Raw genomic sequence first — 21,767 nt, 5'->3', positions numbered from 1 at the left:
GTTAAAAGGCGAGTTAAAGGGAGAAGGTGATGGAGGGCTGACTCGGAGGTGAATGCAAACCCTGAACCCACTGAATGTCACATTTCTGCATTCAGGAAAGCAGCTGGTGCTGCCACAGTTTCGCTCCCTGGCTTCCCACAACTCTGCTAAAAAACCTGGGAGTAGCTGCAGGAATCACTTAACTTTCCCTTCCCTCTGCAGAATTCCACAGCCGAGACCTTCCTCTGGTATCGCAGGAGACTCAGGAGAACATTTCTCCTGACCGAAGCTCGCTTGAGACCCCAGTCCACTGGGGACCACAAGTCACACATCGGGCAGTGGAAATGCCAGAGACAGATACTTCCATATTCACCTCCTGCTGCCAATATTCAAGGCAAAAAAGTAATAAACGCAGGCAGCTGGGCTGACCCTGATGTGCAGGGAGGCCACTGTGTGGTGACACGCTCCATTAACAGGCCATCACCATCACGTAACACCTCGGATTTCCAAGACATTGTAACGAGCATGTTCTTTATATCAAAAAACACACACGGCATCGCAGACTGCTCGATTCAGCTCCTTCACAAGATGCTTACTCAACACTCTTTCCTTTTTCCATTGCAACACATCAAGAGAGGGGTAAAACAAGGTTGATGCAGCAGCAGTGAGCGGATTTCAGACCACAGGGCTCTTTTTTTTACACAACGGGAGGAGAAGAATGAAATACTTTCCCCTCCGTACATGAGAATTCTTGCCACCCTTTTTTTGAGCAGTTTAATGCCAAGCTACCATGAGGTGACAAAGCAAAAGGTGTCAGGAGCATCTGCTCGGGAAGAGAAACACTTCACACGTCTACCAGTTCCAGCTTCTGCTTCTTGTTTTTGCATTTCTTCCTCCATCTCCCTGGTTTTGCTTTTGCTTCTTGCTCCTTCCTGTACGTTGGCAGCCCTTAAATAGCCCCAAACGCGTAGATGAGAGCGCAGGGCCTCAGGCTGAAGTGCTGCTGTCCTCCCACGGCGTCCTGCTCGACGGGCCCAGAAACGGCCCTGCTAAACTGCCCGAAGCAGCGACGACTTTTCCCCGTGTCACTTTTCCCCCCGACTTTGAAGGCAGCCTGAAAGACAAGAGGAAAAAAAACATAAACAGAACTGAGCATCAGACAGCACAGGGGACTTGCTGCAGATTAAAACATCCCCGTTCAGATGCAGGTCTGCAAAAACAGTCGTTTTTCCTTGGAAGTTGTAGGCTGCCACCTTGCAGCGTTACAGAAAATAGACGCAGCTCGCGTCGCAGCACTGGGAAAGGCACAATATTCTGTACATTCACCAAGTTTCAAATTTTGGCAGCTGCAAGGGTGCCTAAGTGAAAGAAGACCATAATTATCCTGAGAAAACCTGGCTTAAGCTTCAGCATCATCTTCGTGGTGGGGACTGATGAACACGAGGCTCATCAGCAAATTAGCAGCACGACCGAGAGCACCGGGCAGCCAAAAATAAACAAAATGGGAACTAGTAACATAAACATCCTGTGTTGTGGGGAAGCATAAAGGCAGAAGAGAGGCTGGATTCATCGTTTCTGAAGACTTGGGAGGCTTCTGAGTTTAACACTGTGCTTGCCGATGGCTTTTGGGGCGGAAAACCCATGCTATATTAATTGCATAGCGTGCATAAAGGCCGTGCTGTGCTGCTACCTGCATTTTAATGCTTCGAGGGTTAAAATGAGCGAGGGGATATTATCGCGATATGGCGATATCGCGACAGGGCCAAGGTGCTTCTCGGAGCCCTTTTTCCGCGCTCGCAGCCAACCCTTTCACACAGCCCAGCCAGCAGCGGGAGGAGGAGGGATGTGGAGGGACTTTCCCGACGGGATCAACGCGCCCCGCGCCGGAGGCCGCCGCCTCCCGCCTCAGCGCGGCGCTTCCCGCCCGCGCGGCCGGCGGGAACCGGCGCGGCGCGCGTCACTGCGCGCGCGCCGCGCTGACGTCACGGGCGCGCCGCGTTGCCATGGAGGACGAGTGGCTGCTCGAGTCCCTGCGCCTGTGAGGGCCGCGGCGGGGAGGGTGGGGAGACACCGGGATACCGGGATACTGATAGGGATACTGGGATACTGGGAGCGGCCCCCGCCCCTCAACCCACCTCCCTCTGCCCCGCAGGTACGAGGCGCTCCACACGTTCGAGCTACAGGCGCCCACGCGCGTTATCGAGTGGGCCCGAGGGAGCCGTGAGTGCGGAGGGGGAGGAGGGGGCCGGGACCCTGGCAGAAGGGACCCAAGGGTCATCGGGATGTATTGGGGCATGGCGGGATCTGGGATCCGGTCATATCCCGGGGTTGGAGCTGCCCTGGGGGGGTCGGGGACAGGGGATGGGCGGGGATGAGGCTGTATCAGAGCCCCTGGGGGCCTGTGGGACCCAAGGCCACCAGCGCAGGCGGGCCAGGGTTCAAGGTGGCCCCTACCTGTGCTCCAGGGTCTGGCTCAGGGTGGGCCGGGCGGGGGGTGACCCTCACTGTGTCCCCTGGACCCCCCCCCCCGCAGGTATCTGCGTGGCCGGGTACGGACACTCCGGCGGGAACGAGATCCTGCAGCTGCTCCTGCCACCAACGCTACAGGCGAAGGAGACCCAGGTGGGTGCTGTGTCCGGGTCAGCGCCGGACCCCCCTGTCCCCGTCCCCCCCTGGCATTAAGCAGTCAGTCTGCCAGGCGCCTTTAAGCTGGACTGGACAGGTGCCAAGGTCCACAAGCTGGGCCTCAACCCCTGCCGCTTCAACAGCTTCTCAGCCAGGTCTGGAGTGGCCTCGATCTAGACAGGATGGAGAGTTGAGCAGAGAGAAACCTTGTGAGGTTCCACAAGGGCGAGTGCAGGGTCCTGCACCTGAGCAGGAAAAACCTCAGGCACCAGCACGGATTAGGGGTTGACCTGCTGGAAAGCAGCTCCACAGAGAGGGATTTGGGAGTCCTGGGTGACACCAAGTTGCCCATGAGGCAGCAACGTGCCCTGGTGGCCAAGAAGGCCAATGGGCTCCTGGCTGCAGCAGGAGCGTTGCCAGCGGGCGAGGGAGGGATCCTGCCCCTCTGCTCAGCTCTGGGGAGGCCGCACTGGAGCATTGGGGGCAGCTCTGGGCTCCCCGGGACAAGAGGGACCTGGAGCTGCTAGAGAGGGGCCAGGGCAGAGCCACGAAGATGAGGAAGGGACCGGAGCAGCCGTCGTGTGAGGAAGGACTGAGCGAGCGGGGCCTGTCCAGCCTGGAGAGGAGCAGCCTGAGAGGGATGTGACCAACATGGACAAGGACCTGAGGGGGGAGTGCAGGGAGGACGGGGCCAAACTCTCCTGGGTGGTGGCCGGTGCCAGGACAAGGGGTGCCGGGGCCAAGCTGAAGCCCAGGCAGCTCCATGTCCATGTGAGGAAGAACTTCCTTGGTGTGAGGGTGCCGGAGCCCTGGCACAGGCTGCCCAGAGAGGCTGTGGAGTCTCCTGCTCTGGAGATCTCCAACCCGCCTGGATGCGCCCGGGTGCTCCATGCTCTGGGTGTCCCTGCTGGAGCAGGGGCTGCCCGGGGGGATCCCAAGAGATCCCTGCCACCCCCAACCATTCTGGGATTCTGTGAAACCTCACTGGTGAGTGCTGCTTCACCCCCAGGGTGCTCGGGGCACAGCTGGCATCTCCATGCACCCGTGGCAGGCAACACAATGTCTATTTTTCACGGTGCTTTTGCACTGTGGACTTTTCTGCCCCTTCGAGTGAAACTCGGACAGCAGAGCTCTTGGCAGTGCCTTTCTCAGCATTTTTTTTTTTCATATCTTTTTAACTATTTTGCATTTTGTCAATCTTACTGTTTAAAAGAGCAGCAGTGGAGAGGCGAGAGCTTCACCCCGAGAGGTGTTGCCTTCTCCCCTTTGCTGCCTTTTGTGGGGCGAGTGGCCACGCTGAGCTGTGCATCCTCAGAAGTGATGACTCCGTCTGCCTCTGCTTTCTAGGGTCTGTGTCCAGAAAGAGATTTCAAGGTGGAATGTGGTGGATTTTCGAACCGCCCCGTGTACAGCCTGAAGCACGTGCCAGACACCAGGTAGAGCTTCCCACCCTGCCTTTCCCTTCCCTTCTCCGTTGGGAGCTCCGTGGAGCCGAGCACCTTTGGTGGCTCCACAGGGCTTGGTGCTCGGCTCGCAGAGCGGCTGCTGTGGCCACTCTAACTTCTTGCACCTGCAGGACCACAAGATTTTTCCTGCTATTATTTGAAGATCTTGCCAATGCTCTGGCTGGTCCACTTCAGTAGTTTTTCTCTTTCCTCCTACCATGGTGCACTTCTCCCTGTGAAGCTGTTGTTAATCTCATGCTGTTCTAGTCAAATGCTGTTGCCTGTGATCGCACTTACCTGGGCTGTGCAGGGTGTCCTGGAATGAGGAATTCTGGAATCACTGTCCTTATGGCTTCCTGTCTGCTCCAAGCACGAGCTCCTGAGCATGGTAGCCGTGGCCAGAACACAACCGTGCCCAACCCTGGTGCATCCCAGACCGGAGAAGGAGGCTGTTCTCTGCTCCTGAAGAACCTGTGCTGCTTTTCTTGTTTCCTCAGCTTGTTGGTGACAAGTGGCCCCCCAGACAGCTCCCTCCAGGTGTGGCAGGTGTCAGCGGAGGACTCTGGTAAGGGAACACGTTTCTGGACTCAAGTAGCTTCTCACTGCAGTCTTTGTAGCACCACGAGCTACCCTCCCTGCCAGTCCCTCTGCTTCCCGGGGATAAAATGAGGAGAGGAATCGGTGAAATCCCGGGAATGCCTCACTCTGCTTTGGGTGACTGCCCTTGCTCAGGAATGGCTGGAGAAGAGCACAGAGACAACTATCTTCATGGATTCTCTTCGAGTCTGGAAAGACACAGACTTCATGCTTAACCTATGTCTGCTCCTCAGGGGATTAGTGGATTTAGTAGCTTTCCACTCTTTGCTCTTATTTGTGATCCTTTTGCTCATATAAACAAAACTCCCAATCATAAAATTGCCACAATATTGGCTCAATAATTCTCAGGGTAAAAAATAGTCCCATACATCAGCCCTGGGAAGGTACCATGAATGGCCTCCCTTCTCCAAGTCTCTTGTTTGCTGCTTCTGCAAAAGTGTTAATGTTGTTTTATCTGCTCTTGTAAAATGCTTTGAAGCCATCAGAAAGGATGTGCAAAATGTTATTAGGAGTAAATTAATTCTTTTTAGTTGAAAGTAAATTTCCTACTCCGTAGCTTTCCATAGAATTTGCCGCATTTTAAATGGCTTGTTATCTATCCTTGCTTGGTATGTTGGGAAGAGCAGCTTTTGTCTGGGGAGGAGGTTAGTCATGATTTGATTTTGTACTGGTTTAGAGGCTCACTGGGGGCTGTGTGATGCATCTTTGTGCAAAAATAGGTTACTTGTGTCCTGACCTATTTTACTGCTTATCTCTGTCTTCCATGTAGATGTTATTAAATCCGTAAGTGCCATTTCTACCGAAAATGGCACCGGACAACCTTGGGCTAAAATTGCGGCAACTTCCACCCGAGCCCCGTGGGTTCTTCATGGCTCAAGGCTCAACAACGTCCAGATTACAGAGGTGGAATCCAAGAAAAACGTCTATGTATCAGGTACACAAAACCCAGCCTTACCTGTGCTCAGGAAGATGGGGTTTGAGGAAGGCAAGGCTGCAGCTCCTCGAGTGGCAAATCATAGAATCACAGAATGCTCAAGGTTGGAAGGGACCTCTCGAGGTCATCTAGTCCAACCCCCTGCACACGCAGGGTCACCTAGAGCACGTGGCACAGGACTGCGTCCAAGCGGGTTTGAAGATCTCCAGAGAAGGAGACTCCACAACCTCTCTGGGCAGCCTGTTCCAGTGCTCTGGCACCCTCATTGGGAAGGAATTTTTCCTTAAGTTCCTGTGGAATTTTTGGTGTTTCAGTCTGGGGCCGTTTCCTCTAGTTCTGTCGGTGGCCACCAGTGAAAAGAGGCCGCACCATCCTCCTCACTGCCTCCCTTGAGGTACTTCTAGACACTGCTCAGGTCCCCTCTCAGCCTTATCTTCTCCAGACTGAACAGGCCCAGCTCCCTCAGCCTCTCCTCACAGGGCAGATGTTCCAGGCCCCTGCTCATCCTCGTAGCCCTGCGCTGGACTCTCTCCAGCAGCTCCACATCCCTCTTGTCCTGTGGAGCCCAGAACTGGACACAATACTCCAGATGTGGCCTCACCAGGGCTGAGTAGAGGGGCAGGATCCCCTCGACCTGCTGGAGATGCTCTTCTCAATGCACCCCAGGATCCCATTGGCCTTCTTGACCAAGAGGACACACTGCTGCCTCATGGTCAACTTGTCATCCACCCATTCCTGATCTGTGCTGCTGGCCCTGTGTGCAGAACTAAGAATCGTTTGAAAGCCACTTCTAGGGACAAGGCTCAAAATCTGCTTCCTTGGGCAGGACTGTAGCAGAAGCCCGTTCTGGAAATACTTCTTGCGGTACCTAAACTGCACCTCTCCTTTCCTCAGGCTCCCGGAGCAGCGAGGAGCTCAGCGGTGTGGCCTTCTTGGACTGCAACACGCTGCTCGTGTGCTGCTCCGAGGGGCAGCTGTGCCTGGCAGACACGCGGCAGCCGCAGGGCCCCTTGGAGGCTGCGCCGGGGCCCGCGGGCGGCCAACGCTGGTGCATGGGGGTCGGGCACGGACCCCCCGGCTCCCAGCCCGTGGCTCGCCTCTCGAGCGGGGGGCAGCTCGCCCTGACGGACCTGAGGAAGGTCTCGGAGCCCGTGGCCTGCGCCAGGTGCAGCGTTTCCTCTCCCGGCTCGAGCGCGGAGTTCCTGGCCGTCTCGTGGGCTCCTGCGCTGGAAGGCTGCGTTGCTGTTTCAGGTACCTGGTTTGGGTGCCCCTTTCCTGGGTTCTGTCTGCTCCTTGCACCAAGACCTCCACTGAGGGTGACAGAGCGCTGGAACAGGCTGCCCAGAGAGGTTGTGGAGTCTCCTTCTCTGGAGATCTTCAAACCCACTTGGACGCAGTCCTGTGCCACGTGCTCTAGGTGACCCTGCGTGTGCAGGGGGGTTGGACTAGATGATCCCTAGAGGTCCCTTCCAACCTTGACCATTCTGTCATTCTATGATTCTATGATTCAAACACCCTGTGGAGGCCCCCAGTTAGGAGGACTGCTGCCCCAGCTTTTGGCATTGGCTTTCTCCCCAAATTTGGCAGAGACCAACTTCCAAGCCATGGTCCTCAGAGGCTCGGACCCTCTGCTCTCCCGGCCCTTGGATCTGGGCTTTTGTCCCCCTTTCCCTCAGCAGGGAAGGGCAGTGGGAGCCCACGGGGTAGCGTGAGCAACTGGCAATGACTTTGCTCTCTCTGACTCCCTTTGCCTCGAGGTTTTGACGGGACCGTTCACGTGTACGAGACGCAGAGCTGGGATGGCTCCGGCAGGGAAGCAGAGCCGCTCTTTGTCCACAAAGGCCACGCGTTTGGCGGACTGGACGCCGGCGAAGGCCCTCCCGTGGTCACAGCGCACACGTGGCACCTGCAGAAACCAAGAACTTTGTTGTCAGCAGCAAGCGATGGCTCCCTGCACATTTGGGACTGGGTTCCGCCTCGCGGGAGCTGCGGGTAGATGAAATTCGGGGTGAGTCTCGGTGCGTTTCCTGTCGACGGTCTCGCTCACGCAAGCCGTGAGATTCCTGTTTACTTGCAGACGTAGCCAGCAGGCCCAAGTGTAACGGATGCTATTTTAATGTAATAAGAATTCTGATGGTGTTACTTGTTCCCATGTTTGCCAGCCGTGTTCAAATTATAGCTGTGTGTAAGAGCCTGTAACGCCGAGGGCATGCACCAGCAGAGAACACCGTGTCCTCGTGTTGTCACAGCCCCACGGTGTGTGTGCTGTCATGCTCAGAAGCAGCAGCTCTGAGAGTGTGAGCGCAGTCTGAAGCCCCGGGATACCCTGTGCTCTGTTAGTCTGGTGTTTTCCAAGCCCCAAACCCTGTTGGGAAAGCTGTGCTTGCCACGGGATTTCAGCCCCAGCTCTCTACGAGGGGATCTCCTCCGGGGATGGGAAGCAGAACTTCCCCCCCAGCTCATGGCATGGGCAGAGCGGGTGTCTGGAGGGCTCTGCAGCTTGATGGTTCGCTGTCCAGTGAAGGGAATGGGCTCCAGTCTGGAGGCTTAAACTCAGGAAGTTTGGAAATACCCTCAGGTATGCCCAGGGATGGAGGATTTCCCAAGTGAGATCCCAGAGCTCCCAGGGATCTTTCTCGGGCAGTCTCGGAATGGGAGGTTCAGCACACCCAGCCACACAGCTCGGCAGCTTCGGCTCTTCCCAAATCCTTCCCAGGAAAGACCCACCAGGCTGAGGCTCTGCACAAGGAGAAGAGAGGGCCCTGGAGTTTTCCCAGCAACCAGGCTCTGGTTTTGTGCTCCCATCTTTGCAGGGACATTATGGACTAGCTGGTATGTAGGAGCAGCAGGGCCAAGCCTGACAGAATCACAGAGTAGCTGAGTTGGAAGGGACCTCTGGAGACATCTGGGCAGGGCCAGGTAGAGCAGGGTGCCCAAGACCAGGTGGGTTTTGAGCATCTCCAAGGATGGAGACTCCACAAACCCCTCCGGGCAACGCGTCGCAGCACAGCTCGCAGCAAAGTGTTTTATGCTCTTCCCTTTCCTGTGCGTCAATTCACACCCGTTGCCTCTTGTCCTGTGACGACACCGTTGGGAAAGTCCGGCTGTGTCTTCACACCCTCGCGCTGGGTGTTGCTAGGTGTTCCTGTGTGTTGTTGGCTGTTGCTGGGTGTTGGTAAGGATCCTCTGAGCCTCCTCCAGGCTCCCTCGCAGGAGATGGGGACCAGCCCGGTCACCGTCCCGTGTCTCCCGGGTCCTTGTTCCACCACAAAAGGCTCCCACGTTGGCCGGGCACCGGGTCCCCCTTGCAGAGCCTGAGTGCTCGGGCCCATCCCCCGGACAGGGAACAAGGAAGTAAATGTGCTTTTTTTTTTTTTTTTTTTTTTCTAGGGAAACTAGGCTTAAGCAACAGCACGGTTTGTACTTCTCTGAACTTCCCTTTTTATTCCCTAAATAACTTGGGCCTTCCTGGCCGGCTTGAACCAGCTTTGACAAAGTACTAGAGATGTCCAAGATATTAAGTACTTACAGCTGCCTGCGCAAGGGGGAGGGAGGCCTTAGCGCTGACCCGGGAGAGCCCGGGCCTGGCCCTCGTGACGGCAACGCGCCGGGAGGGCCTTGGGAATGCTGCTCCCTACCCCCACAAAGCGGGAATGGCATCCCAGCGTTCCCGGGTTTGCCCTCCGCGTCCCCCCGCAGCGGCAGCGCTCCGAGAGATGGGCAGCGCGCTCCTTTTTTTTTTTTTTTTTTCCCAGTTTAATAAACTAGAATAATTTATTTGACCCAACACGGAAACGTCACAGGTGGAGAAACCGAAGAAGCCGAGGACGGACGGATGGACGGACGGGACAAAGTAACCACTTTCCGGAAAGAAAAAAAAAAACAAAAAATGGAGAAGTACCACGCGGCCCGCCCGTGTTTACCCCCAAACCTCCCCTTGGTGAGGGGTGAAGGGGACCCCACGGCTCCCCCGGAGCACGGAAGGAGAAGGAGGGTCCGGGGCGGCCGGAGGTGCCGCCGCTCGGCTCCGGCCCCGCTGGAAACCCAAAGGGAAGCGCGTGGAAACGGGAAGCGGGCGGGCGGCGGGGCGAGGCGGCGGGCCCTTATCTGTCGTTGAGCGGCGGCGAGGCGGCGCGCTCCTCCTCTTCCTCCTTGTCGTCCTTCATGCCCTTGAGCCGCTGCCGGGCGAAGTCTTCGAACACGATGTCGTCGTCACTGCCGGGGCGGGGGACACGCGAGCGTGAGCGGCGGCGCGCGAGGCTCTTCGAAAGCCTCCCCGAAATGCGTTCGCGAAGGGGTTTTGGCACCGCCGGCCCCGCAAGACCCCCCAAATTGGCCCGATCCAGGCTCGGGAGCAACTCGCGTGCGCCCGGTCCCCCCTCCCCGCCGAGGTGCTTCCTTACTGCGATCCTCCTGCTCGGAAAGACATGCGAGGAGAGGGGGAGAGGGGAGAGACAGGCAGGGCGTGCGTTAGCGCGGCGTGCTGCGAGCGCGGCATGCAAGCGGAGCGCCGTGCGCGGCGGCGGCGGCTCTTACTTCGTGTCCAGCTCGATGAGGTTGGTATCGATGGGAGCTTCGTTCTCCGGAGCTGGGCGCGGGGAGGAAGGAGGATGCGGGATCAGCGGCGGCGGCGGCGCGCGGGAACGCGCCCCGCGCCGGCACTCACCGTCCCGGTGCGGCGGCTCCTCCTTGGGCTTGGGGTGCATGAGCGTGAAGGGCAGCTCCACCGCGACGTCGCTGCGGGGCACAGCGGGGCCGCGTGAGCCCGGCACCCGAACGGGGCGCCCGCGGCCTCCCCGCTCGCTCCGAGGTCGCCACGAGCCCCTTCCGCTCTCCCGCTAGGGCGGATTCCTCCCTCTTTGGGAGATGGTGCAAGGACGGAGGGGTTGAGGAGGATGGCCGAAACGGGCCTTACCTGGAGGCCAGGTCTCCCAGGAGGCTGCCGTGGAGCAGAGAGGACACGTTAGGCACCGCATCAAGCGCGGAACCCCGGAGCGCCGCGGAACGTCCCGCTGCGGAGCCGCCACTCACCCTCCTCGCGACACCACCAGCTTCACCTTCACCTTGTAGGACACGATGATGCCCAGGATCTCCTTGTTGGCGCCGTCTCTTAACCTGGAGGGGAAGGGGGAGCGAGGAGGTGGGACCCGCCGGGTCTCCTCCACCCCATGCATCACCCGGGGCACCAAGAGCATCACCAGAGCAAGCCAGGAGCTCCCGTGGGTGCTTGGGCTAGCAGGCAAGCACCAAATGGCTTGATTCCCCCCAAAAAATACAGGTTTTCCTAGCGAAGCGAGCAGGGGACGGGGTCTCACAGCGTGCTGGAGGCCAGGTTGGTGTCCTCGTGCTTGAGCTTGCCGTCGAGCGCCAGCCCGCGCTTCTCCCGGTTGTTGGCGAGGAAGGGGGTCAGCGTGTAGACCTTGCAGAACGTCGAGCTCGGGGCCACCACGTCGCTGGGGACGACAGCGCCCGTCAGTGCCCGAAATCACCCCACGGCCTCCAGAACCTCCACAAGTTGCGTCTCCCCAAGCAAAGCGCCCGGGTGGAAGGTCCCTTGATCCCAACGAGCCCATTGGGGACCAAGCCGGGATGTACCGTGTTGGGTCACCCAACGCGAGAGGCAACGGGAGGCCGAGCCTCGCGCCAAGACCCGCGCTGGGACCGGGCTCTACTCACTCGGCGTCCTCCACGGCCACGGGGCACTTGTACTGCGCCGTGTTGAAGAGGCAGATGTCGGCGTATTGGCGCACTGGGGTGGCAGAAAGCAGAGCATGGGTCAGGGCTGAGCGGCGGTGGCACCCATGGGTGCCACGGATGGACCGCCGGGATCAGAGGGATGCAGCAAGAAGGGCTGGGGGCAAAACCCACCCGAGATTTTGATCTTCTTCACCGTCTTGTTGGTGTTGTTGGTGACGTGGACGTTGACGCTGATGGGCTCCCCGTGGTAGTAGATCTGCAGGGTGAAGGAAAGCGGGGCCGGTGAGTCCTGTGCCACCCCAGCACAAGGTCCCACGCGATGGCACCCAGGCTACCTCCTTGTCCAGGGAGGCCTCGAGATGCAGCGGCTTGTCCGACATGAGGAACTGCCGGGTGGTCTCGGCCATGGGCTGGGGGCCGGGCCGCTCCGGGGCGTACTGCACCTTGCGGATCACCAGGCGCACCGAGTTCCTGCAGGACAGGGCCGGGAGAACCCACGTGTGTGGGGACCAAGAGGCCACCTTTGGCCACCAGACCATCTCCATCCCAGCCCCGTTCAGGAGGCCGTCTCCATCCCAGACACATTTTGGAGGCCATCTCCATCGCAGACACATTTTGGAGGCCATCTCCATCCCAGATCCATTTTGGAAGCCATCTCCATCCCAGCCCCATCCTGGAAATCATCTCCATCCCAGCCTCATTCTGCAGGACATTTCCATCCCAATCTCATTTTGGAGGCCATCTCTATCCCAGCCCCATTCTGCAGGACATCTCCATCCCAACCCCATTTTGGAGGCCATTTCCATCCCAATCTCATTTTGGAGGCCACCTCCATCCCAGGCTCAGTCTGGAAAACCTCCCTCTTGCAGCCCCATCCTGTAGGACATCTCCATCCCAGTCCCACTCGGGAGGCCACCTCCAACCCAGTTCCACCCTGGAGATCATCTCCACCCCGCTCACCTCTTGTGGATTTTCTCCTCCAGGTTCTCGGCACAGAACGCTTTGACCTCATAGTCCACCCCGCAGGCCTGCAGGAGGAGGCAGGAGGCGGATAAATCCCTTCGTGTCCCATCACACAGCCACAGTGGAGGTGGCACAGGCCATGTCCCCACTTGGGAGGGGATCCCAATGCTGGGGATGCCCGTGGCATGGTGGGAAGAGCCACCTTGGTCGTGACGGCCTTGGGGACAAACCCCAGCCCTTATGTCCCCGCCTCGCGGCAATGTCACCATCCCAGGGGATGCTGCCAGTTTCCCAGGGTGTCCAAAATTCCTTAATTTTTCCTCCGGGCAACACAAACGGCCTCCTGCTACTCTGGAGCGGAGTGATGGCGAGAAGGGCCAGGGCTTCCCCAGAGCAGGGACCGTCCATCCCTTATCCCCATGGGACACGAGGAGGGAATTGCAGCCGGCAGCGGGAGCCCCTTACCTTGCCCGTGTCCTCGGGGCCCGGCTGCAGCGTCACGGAGCAGGGCAGGTTCGGGGGGATCTGAGAGGGAAGAGGCCACATGAGCCAGGCCCAGGAGAAGCACCCGGAGCCCCAGTAATCCCTTCCCGGCACTTGAGTGGCATTTTGCCCTTTTTTGTCCCCGCTTTAACCCAAATCCCAGGTCCCCAAAGCCTCCCAAGCCCCGAGGGTTATAAACCCCGTTAATCCTCCGGCGGATCCGGCGGATCGGGCGGCTTTAGGGCCGTTCGCCGCGCGTGACGCTGCTGATCCCGCGCGGGCGGCCGCGTCGCAACCGTGCGCGCTCCGTGCCTCGGTTTCCCCACCTCGAAGGTGAAGGGGTAGGCGTGCTCGCCCAGCTTCTTGATGAGCCGCTCCTGCAGCCGCGTCAGGGGCTTCCTGTCCTCGGGCGCCGGCGGGAAGGCCTGCGCGTTGGCCACGAACAGGTCCTTGCGGAAGGTGAGGCCCAGCACGTCGAGGTCCTCGCGGCCGTAGCGGAAGGCGCACGTCAGCGTCACGAACACTGCCGGGGCGGCAGGAGGGGATGCGGCGGGGCTGCCCGTGCAGGCCCCTGCTTGCTTGCAACGAGCTGCACGCGGGGTGCAATGCGGGGTGCAATGCGGAGTGAAATATGGGGTGCAACAGGGGGACAATACAGGGTGCAAAGGGGGGTGCAACACGGTGCAATGCAGGGTGCAATACGGAGTGAAATATAGGGTGCAATGTGGGGTGCAACATGGCGCAATGCAGGGTGCAACACGGTGCAATGCAAGGTGCAATGCGGAGTGAAATATAGGGTGCAATGTGGGGTGCAACATGGTGCAATACAGGGTGCAATACAGGGTGTAATGTGGGGTGCAACACGGTGCAATGCAAAGTGCAATGCCGGGTGCAATGCGGAGTGAAATATAGGGTGCAATGTGGGGTGCAACATGGTGCAATACAGGGTGCAATACAGGGTGTAATGCAGGGTGCAACACGGTGTAATGTGGGGTGCAATGCGGAGTGAAATATAGGGTGCAATGTGGGGTGCAACATGGTGCAATACAGGGTGCGACACAGGGTGTAATGTGGGGTGCAACATGGTGCAATGCAAAGTGCAATGCAAGGTGCAATGCGGAGTGAAATATAGGGTGCAACGTGGGGTGCAACATGGTGCAATACAGGCTGCGACACAGGGTGTAATGCAGGGTGCAACACGGTGTAATGTGGGGTGCAATGCGGAGTGAAATATAGGGTGCAATGTGGGGTGCAACATGGTGCAATACAGGGTGCGACACAGGGTGTAATGTGGGGTGCAACATGGTGCAATGCAAAGTGCAATGCAAGGTGCAATGCGGAGTGAAATATAGGGTGCAATGTGGGGTGCAACAAGGTGCAATACAGGGTGCAACACAGGGTGTAATGCAGGGTGCAACACGGTGTAATGTGGGGTGCAATGCGGAGTGAAATATAGGGTGCAATGTGGGGTGCAACATGGTGCAATACAGGGTGCGACACAGGGTGTAATGTGGGGTGCAACACGGTGCAATGCAAAGTGCAATGCAGGGTGCAATGTGGAGTGAAATATAGGGTGCAATGTGGGGTGCAACAAGGTGCAATACAGGGTGCAACACAGGGTGTAATGCAGGGTGCAACACGGTGTAATGTGGGGTGCAATGCGGAGTGAAATATAGGGTGCAGTGTGGGGTGCAACATGGTGCAACACAGGGTGTAATGTGGGGTGCAACACGGTGCAATGCAAAGTGCAATGCAGGGTGCAATGTGGAGTGAAATATAGGGTGCAATGTGGGGTGCAACATGGTGCAATACAGGGTGCAACACGGTGCAGTGCAAAGTGCAATGCAGGGTGCAATGCGGAGTGAAATCTACGGTGCAATGTGGGGTGCAACATCGTGCAACACGGTGCAATATAGGGTATAATGTGGGGTGAAACACAGGGTGCAAAAGGGAGTGAAAAACGCTGCAATGCAGGGCACAATGGGAGGCAACACAGTGCAATACAGGGTGCAATACAGGGTGTAATGTGGGGTGCAGCACAGTGTGCAATGTGGGGTGCAATGGGGGTGTAACATGGTGCAAAGCAGGGTGCAATGTGGGGTGCAGCATGGGGTGCAACATGGTGCAATGAAGGGTGCAATATAAGGTGCAGTGTGGGATGCAGCATGGGGTGCACAGAGGTGAAATGTGGGGTGCAATGGGGAGTGCAACACAGGGTGCAATGTGGGGTACAATGCAAGATGCAACCTAGGGTATAGAGGTTCAACGTGGGGTGCAGGGGTGTGCAATGTGGGGTGCAACACAGGGTGCAATATAGGATGCAATGTGAGATGCAATGCAGGATGCAGCACAGGGTGCAATGTGGGCTGCAATATGGGACATAAGATGGGATGCAACATGGGTGCAGGGGGTGCAATGCAAAGTGCAACGTGAGGTGCCAAATGGGGTACAACATGGAGTACAGGGGGTGCAAAGTGGGGTGCAACGGGATGAAATGGAGGGTGCAACACAGAGGGCAGGGGCTGCAACACAGGGTGCAAAGTAGGACACAGTGTGGAGCACAACATGGGGTGCAACGTGGGGTGCAGCATGGCTTGCAGCACAGGTGCAGCATGGGGTGCAATGCGGGCTGCGATGCAGGGTGCAGCACGGGGTGCAGTCACGCTCTCCACCCATTACCTTTCCTTTCCTTCAGGTACTCGGGGTCCACCAGCACGACGCCGTCTGCAAGAGAGCACGGGGCAATGAGGGCCGAGGGCGAAGCAAACCCAGGTCCATCGCTTCCCCACCCGGCTCTTCCCATTGCTACGCTCCAAAACACGCGGGTTTGGGGGGCTCTGACATGCAAAGCAGTCATTAAACGCATATATATGTATATATTATTAAAGCCGAATCTCCTGCCGGGCACGCTGCATCCCGCATCCCGCTGGGCGGCCGCTTACCCACGGGATCCACCACGTCGATGTGATCCACGAAGTCCCGCTTGCCCAGGTAGACCGTGAGCTGCGGCGAGAGGAGAGTGGTCCGGGAGCGCCGGCGCATCCCGCCGGGAAGAGCTCCGGCCCTCGGGCTCATCCCCTCTAATCCCCCTTGGTGCCCAGAAAGGAGTCGCCGCATCCGGGCTGAGCTGCTGCCTCCCTTCGCTCCCTCCTCCTCCTCCTCCTCTGCAGCCCACAGAATATTGGGCTGCTGCCTTCCTCCTGCCCCCGCTGCTGCCTCCTCTTCCTCCCTCCCTCTCTGCTTCCTCCATCCTCCTCTTCCTTTCCCGTATCCCTCGCTCTTTCCTCTCTCCTTCCCTTCCTTTCCTCCCTACTTCCCATCTCTCTTCCTCCTTTCCCTTCCTCCCTCCCTTCCCTGCTTCCTCCCCTCCCACTCTTCCTCTACCCAACTCTTCTCCCTCCTTCCCTCCTTTCCCTTTTCCTTCCATTCTTCTTTCCCTCCCTCCTTCCCGAGCTCCACACAAGGCTGTGCAGCGCCACCCGCATCCATCCCAGGAGCAAAGGATGGAAAAGCGCAGTTCTCCGTCGGGAAAGGCCCCGTCTCACCTTCCCGTTGGGACTCGCTTTCTTAAACACCCTGCAAGAGAGCGGAGGGAGAGGCGGGTGAGCGGATCCCGCTGGCACCGCGAGCCTTTTCCCACTTAGCCACCCCCGCTGGGACGCCTTTCCTATAAATCTCGGCAGCAATTGGTGTCACTTTACAGCTGCCCGCACGGCAATTGCATTAGGCTAATGGCCCCGCACGTCCATCGCGGCGCGGCCGCTCGCTCCCGCGGCATATTCCAAGCGCTGACAGCGCCCTGGGCGCACCCGGAAACCTCCCCGTGCAGCCCCAGGGCTCAGGCGGCTGCATTGGGGCGGTGGTGACATGGGGACACCCGTGGGGATGGTGCGGGACCTTGCATGGATGTGTGTTGCAAGGCGGCACCAACGGCCCCGCTGCTCTCGGTGCTGCTCGGGGCGCTGTGCAAGGTGCCGGGCAAGGCGCTGGGCAAAGGCCGTGCTGCATATGGTGACGTATGAGGCACTGGGCAAAGGCCTGGCAGGGCAAGGCGCTGTGTGGGACACTGTGCAGGGCCCAGCTGTGCAAGGTGCCATGCAAGACACCGTGCAAGGTGCCATGCAAATGCCCAGTTGTGCAAAGGCCCAGCTGTGCAAGGTGCCATGCAAGACACCATGCAAGGTGCCATGCAAAAGCCCAGCTGTGCAAGACACTGTGCAAAGGCCCAGCTGTGCAAGGTGCCATGCAAGACACCGTGCAAGCTGCCATGCAAATGCCCAGTTGTGCAAAGGTCCAGCTGTGCAAGGTGCCATGCAAGACACCATGCAAGGTGCCATGCAAATGCCCAGCTGTGCAAAGGTCCAGCTGTGCAAGGTGCCATGCAAGACACCATGCAAGGTGCCATGCAAAAGCCCAGCTGTGCAAGACACTGTGCAAAGGCCCAGCTGTGCAAGGCGCCATGCAAGACACCGTGCAAGCTGCCATGCAAATGCCCAGTTGTGCAAAGGTCCAGCTGTGCAAGGTGCCATGCAAGCCACCATGCAAGGTGCCATGCAAAAGCCCAGCTGTGCAAGACACTGTGCAAAGGCCCAGCTGTGCAAGGTGCCATGCAAATGCCCAGTTGTGCAAAGGTACAGCTGTGCAAGGTGCCATGCAAGACACAATGCAAGGTGCCATGCAAAAGCCCAGCTGCGCAAGACACTGTGCAAAGGCCCAGCTGTGCAAGGTGCCAGGCAAATGCCCAGTTGTGCAAAGGCCCAGCTGTGCAAGGTGCCATGCAAGACACCATGCAAGGTGCCATGCAAAAGCCCAGCTGTGCAAGACACTGTGCAAAGGCCCAGCTGTGCAAGGTGCCATGCAAGACACCATGCAAGGTGCCATGCAAATGCCCAGTTGTGCAAAGGCCCAGCTGTGCAAGGTGCCATGCAAGGTGCCATGCAAGCTGCCATGCAAAAGCCCAGCTGTGCAAGACACTGTGCAAAGGCCCAGCTGTGCAAGGTGCCATGCAAATGCCCAGTTGTGCAAAGGTACAGCTGTGCAAGGTGCCATGCAAGACACCATGCAAGGTGCCATGCAAATGCCCAGCTGTGCAAAGGTCCAGCTGTGCAAGGCACCGTGCAAGGCGCCATGCAAGACACCATGCAAGGTGCCATGCAAAAGCCCAGCTGTGCAAGACACTGTGCAAAGGCCCAGCTGTGCAAGGTGCCATGCAAGACACTGTGCAAGGTGCCAGGCAAATGCCCAGTTGTGCAAAGGCCCAGCTGTGCAAGGTGCCATGCAAGACACCGTGCAAGGTGCCATGCAAAAGCCCAGCTGTGCAAGACACTGTGCAAAGGCCCAGCTGTGCAAGGCACTGTGCAAGGCGCCATGCAAGACACCATGCAAGGTGCCATGCAAAAGCCCACCTGTGCAAGACACCGTGCAAAGGCCCAGCTGTGCAAGGTGCCACACGAGACCCCATGCAAAGGCCCAACTATGCAGGGTGCTCTGCAAAGATCGAGCTGTGCAAGACACCGTGCAGAGGCCCAGCTGTGCAAGGTGCCACACAGGACATTGCGCAAAGGCCCAGTTGTGCAAGGTGCCATGCAAGACACTGCGCCAAGGCCCGTCAGTGCAAAGATCCAGTTGTGCAAGGTGCTGCCCACAGTGCCATGCAAGAAGCTGCCCAAAGACCCAGAAATGGGAGATTCCCACGCTGCAGTGGTAGCCGGAGCCTTCCCAAGCCCCAGAGCAGCCCGGGATAAAGCCGGGACAATGCAGAGACCAGAGCAGGGCAATGCACAGACCCCCCTCAGAGCCCCGTCCTCCATCCCCACGGAGCAGCTGGACCCCAGCATTGGATGCGGGGGCCGGAGCAACCTCCTTTCCCACTTTGCCAGGAAAACAAAGCACTGCTATTCCCGCTAAGCCGCACCAGGCAGGAACTGCACACCAGGTCAAGCTGCAAGAGGAACAGAGCCCTGGCAATGGGATTGGGGCCGCAGCAGCCGCGCTCCCACGCAGCTCCCAAGCCTTCCCTCCCCTTCCCAGGCACTGCCCCTGGAAAACGCCACACGGGAACGATGGCCGGGAATAGGGGAACGGTGCAGACCCCAATGTGTGTGCTGGGTGCGCGAAGCGAGCGGTGTCGGGCGAGGGGTCGTTCCCGACTCCCCTTGGAGTTTAGAATGGGATAAGACAGGTTGAAACCGGGACAACCCCCTTGGCACATCCTGGAGGCAGCACTGGCCTTAGCCGTGGAGCCAGCAGGACCCAGCTCCGGCCCATCCTGCTCCCACCTCCTCCAAGAGCTCCTGGGAAAGGCCCTGAGAGCAGCCAGCTCCCCTTCTCCATCCAGTTCTTTCTCCAGCCCCATTCCCCCTGCTCCAATCCAATTGTCCCCCTTTCCAGCCCAATTCCTCCCTTCTCCAGCCCGATTTCTCCCTTATCCATCCTTATTGCTCTCCTATCCCAACCTATCACTCCCCAGTCCATCCCTATTTCCCCTTCTCCCTCCACATTCCATTTTCTCCACCTCAATTTTCCCTTCTCCATCCCTATTTCTTCCAACTCAATGCAAATTCTCCCTTCTCCATCCCTAATCTCCCTTCTCCAACTCTATTCCCCATCTCCATCCCTATTCCTTCGCACTCAATGCAGATCCCCCCCTTCTCCATCCCTATTCCCCCTTTCTCCATCCTTACTGCTCTCCTCTCCATCCCTATTACTCCCCAGTCCATCCCTATTCCCCCTTCCCCCTCTAAATTCCACTTTCTCCACCCCAATTTCCCCTTCTCCATCCCTATTCCTTCCCACTCAATCCAAATTCCCCCTTCTCCATCCCTATTCCCTCTCTCTCCACCCCAGTCCCCTCTCCACCCCAATTCCCTCTCTCCCACTCTCTCCATCCCAATCCCTCTTCCTCCACCCCAATTCCCTCTCCCTTCATCTCACCTCCCGCTCTCTCCATTCCAATCCCTGTCCCCAACCCGATTCCCGGTGGCGGGACGCTTCCAGCAAGGATGGAGGTGGGAGCTCGCTGGGTGCGCTGGGCTAACGGCAGCTCCATCCGCTCTCCGGATGGGGCTCATTTGAGGGATAACGACCCCGCGCAAACACCCCGTGTCCTCCAGGACGGGCTCCGGCCGCTCCTTGCCGGCCTGGGCACTCCTTGGCAAGGAAGCGCCGGCTCGGGGATGCGGGATGTCCGGATCCTGCTGTTATTCGGGAGGCCGCTCTGCAAACAAAGGCCAGGAAGCCCCCGCAGGCGGGAGGAGACGTCCGGGTCCCGCTGCAGCCTCGGAGCCTCTGGCACAGGGATCATGTGTCCCAGGGGCCCATCCGAGCGCAGGCGGCATCCGAGTATCACACCCTGGATGCAAAATGCCATGGCCCCAAAAACCACTGTTTCTCCCCCAAAAGCAAGGCGGCCTCATCCGGAGGTGCCAGAGGGTCTCCACTGCTGCAAGCCCAAGGGGAGGCCGAAGCGATTGGAAGCAACACGGGTTTGGGAGCGTTTCCAGAGCGCAAAGGGGCTCTGGAAGCCCATGATGTCCCAGATTTGGCCAGGAACCAGGGGAATAGCACTGGGACACTCGGGGAAAAGCCCGAGCCCACCTTGGCCTCCAGCACTGCCGCCCAACAGCGGCTCTTCGCTGCATCCCGACCATTCCAAGCGCCCGGGAGTGCATCCCACGAGCGACGACGCTCCGCTCAGCAGCCGGGGCCGAGCAGCGGGGAGGGATCCGGCAGTTGCATCCCCGCACGCCCTGCCACCGAGCGAGCATCCGGATCACGCCGGAGCGCCTCTCCCCTCCCGGCCCGCGGGAATGCCGCGGATCCATCCGGCTCCCGTGGCCGCGGATACCCCGGGGCTGCGACACGATGCGCCCAAGCCGGCACCCGGCTCCCTTAAGCACCCTTAAATAATTAATGGTGGCGAGGCCGCCCCGCGGGGAGCATCAGCGCAGGCGGAGGAGGAAAAGGAAAAGGAACCGTCGCAAGACCTCGGCGGGTGACTAATCGCCGCCGAGCTGGGGCGGCCGCCCCTGGGCTCCTCCGGCTCCCCGCTGGGGCCCCCAACTCCCCAAATCCCCCCCCGAGCATCTCGCCCGCACCGGTGCTCGGGTCCCCGCGGGGCTCGCGGCACCGGAGGATGCTCGGGGGCCGGTACCGACTCGGGACCGCGAGCGGGGGGGGGTGGACCCGGAGCTCCCCCCCGCAGCTGCAGCGCTCGCCCCTCCCGCCCGCAGCTGCCGCCAGATGTTGCCGCCGCTGGCGGCGCCGACGGGGGCGGCGGGTCCCGCGGGGCCGGGTGGTTCCCCCCGCTTTTACCGCGTGTCCCCGACCCGCGCTGGGGGCCCCCCCGCACTCACCGGGTGCCTTTGTCTCCCATGGCCCCGCGGATCGCGGCGCCGCACGGAAGCGCCGGCCCGAGCTTGGAAAATTACTGGCGGCGGGCGCGGCGGCGGGGAGGGCGGGAGGCTGCGGCGGCGCCGCTCCCCGGCCCGGTTCGGCTCGGCCCGGCCCGGCCGGGTTCGGCTCCGCGGTTCGGCTGCCCGGCCCGGTTCGGCTCGGCCCGGTTCGGCCCCCCGCTCGGCTCGGCGCCGCCGCCGCCGCCTCCGCCCGCCCCCGAGCGGCGCGGCCCGGAGCGGCGCGGAGGGCGGGGGGGGGAGGCGGGCGCGGGGGCGGGCGGGCACGCGCGCGGGGGCGCGGGCACACGCACACGCACCCACGCGGGGCGGGGGGGAGGCTCTGCGCGCGCGCGGACACGGGCACGCGCGGGCGGCCTCCCCTCGGTGCACGCAGGGGAGCGGTGTGCGCGTCCCCCCCCCCACGTGCACGCGTGGCCCCCCCCCACGTGCACGCGCGTCCCTGTGCGTGTGCAAACAAGCCCGTGCATGCGTGCACCCCCCCCCACGTGCACCCCCACGCGTGCACATGCACCCCCCCGTGTGCGTGGTCACCTGTGCTAATGCACAGGCGCACGTGCATGCACACCTGTGCACACGCACACTGTTGCACAAGCACCCCCCTGCCCTGGTGTGCACACACGCACAGGCCCC

The 21,767-nt window shown here is 59.7% G+C and overlaps 2 protein-coding genes across 4 annotated transcripts; one reads left to right on the top strand and one right to left on the bottom strand.

The window, feature by feature from the left end:
- Positions 1 to 1,919: 1,919 nt before the first annotated feature.
- Positions 1,920 to 7,719, top strand: WDR73 (WD repeat domain 73). Its single transcript, XM_088534080.1, has 8 exons — positions 1,920 to 2,017; positions 2,132 to 2,199; positions 2,513 to 2,601; positions 3,952 to 4,040; positions 4,547 to 4,614; positions 5,416 to 5,580; positions 6,475 to 6,831; positions 7,338 to 7,719. Exons 1-8 carry the CDS (start codon positions 1,983 to 1,985, stop codon positions 7,574 to 7,576), a joined length of 1,110 nt encoding a protein of 369 aa, XP_088390206.1. The 5' UTR covers positions 1,920 to 1,982; the 3' UTR covers positions 7,577 to 7,719.
- Positions 7,720 to 9,662: 1,943 nt separating this feature from the next.
- LOC104567631 (beta-arrestin-1) lies at positions 9,663 to 21,149 on the bottom strand. 3 transcript variants are annotated; one of them, XM_088534074.1, is made up of 16 exons: positions 21,078 to 21,147; positions 16,269 to 16,299; positions 15,666 to 15,726; positions 15,403 to 15,447; positions 13,050 to 13,246; positions 12,706 to 12,765; positions 12,238 to 12,305; positions 11,613 to 11,748; positions 11,449 to 11,533; positions 11,257 to 11,329; positions 10,896 to 11,033; positions 10,612 to 10,695; positions 10,496 to 10,519; positions 10,247 to 10,317; positions 10,117 to 10,168; positions 9,663 to 9,795 (listed from the first exon to the last, which is right to left on the bottom strand). In XM_088534074.1, exons 1-16 carry the CDS (start codon positions 21,095 to 21,097, stop codon positions 9,684 to 9,686), a joined length of 1,257 nt encoding a protein of 418 aa, XP_088390200.1. In that variant the 5' UTR covers positions 21,098 to 21,147; the 3' UTR covers positions 9,663 to 9,683. The 3 variants fall into 3 exon arrangements, with proteins under 3 accessions (XP_088390200.1, XP_088390201.1, XP_088390199.1); XM_088534075.1 differs by lacking the exon at positions 10,496 to 10,519; XM_088534073.1 differs by lacking the exon at positions 10,496 to 10,519 and having other exon boundaries at positions 10,117 to 10,317; positions 21,078 to 21,149.
- Between the last annotated feature and the right edge of the window lie 618 nt (positions 21,150 to 21,767).

This window comes from Tinamus guttatus, unplaced genomic scaffold (assembly GCF_059628265.1).
Source record: "Tinamus guttatus ecotype Peru unplaced genomic scaffold, ASM5962826v1 Tinamus_guttatus_pri_ptg000533l, whole genome shotgun sequence".
Taxonomy (NCBI): Eukaryota; Metazoa; Chordata; class Aves; order Tinamiformes; family Tinamidae; genus Tinamus; species Tinamus guttatus.
The sequence above is the reverse complement of the archived record's forward strand: the minus strand, read 5'-3'. Positions and strand labels throughout refer to the sequence as shown.

Coding starts and splice junctions, on each gene's coding strand:
- WDR73 (XM_088534080.1), top strand. CDS start 1,983: ATGGAGGACGAGTGGCTGCTCGAGTCCCTGCGCCT. Junction 4,041..4,546: donor AAGCACGTGCCAGACACCAG/GTAGAGCTTCCC, acceptor TTGTTTCCTCAG/CTTGTTGGTGACAAGTGGCC. Junction 6,832..7,337: donor AGGCTGCGTTGCTGTTTCAG/GTACCTGGTTTG, acceptor CTTTGCCTCGAG/GTTTTGACGGGACCGTTCAC.
- LOC104567631 (XM_088534073.1), bottom strand. CDS start 21,097: ATGGGAGACAAAGGCACCCG. Junction 11,749..12,237: donor GAGGAGAAAATCCACAAGAG/GTGAGCGGGGTG, acceptor CCTGTCCTGCAG/GAACTCGGTGCGCCTGGTGA. Junction 11,534..11,612: donor AGGCCTCCCTGGACAAGGAG/GTAGCCTGGGTG, acceptor TTCACCCTGCAG/ATCTACTACCACGGGGAGCC.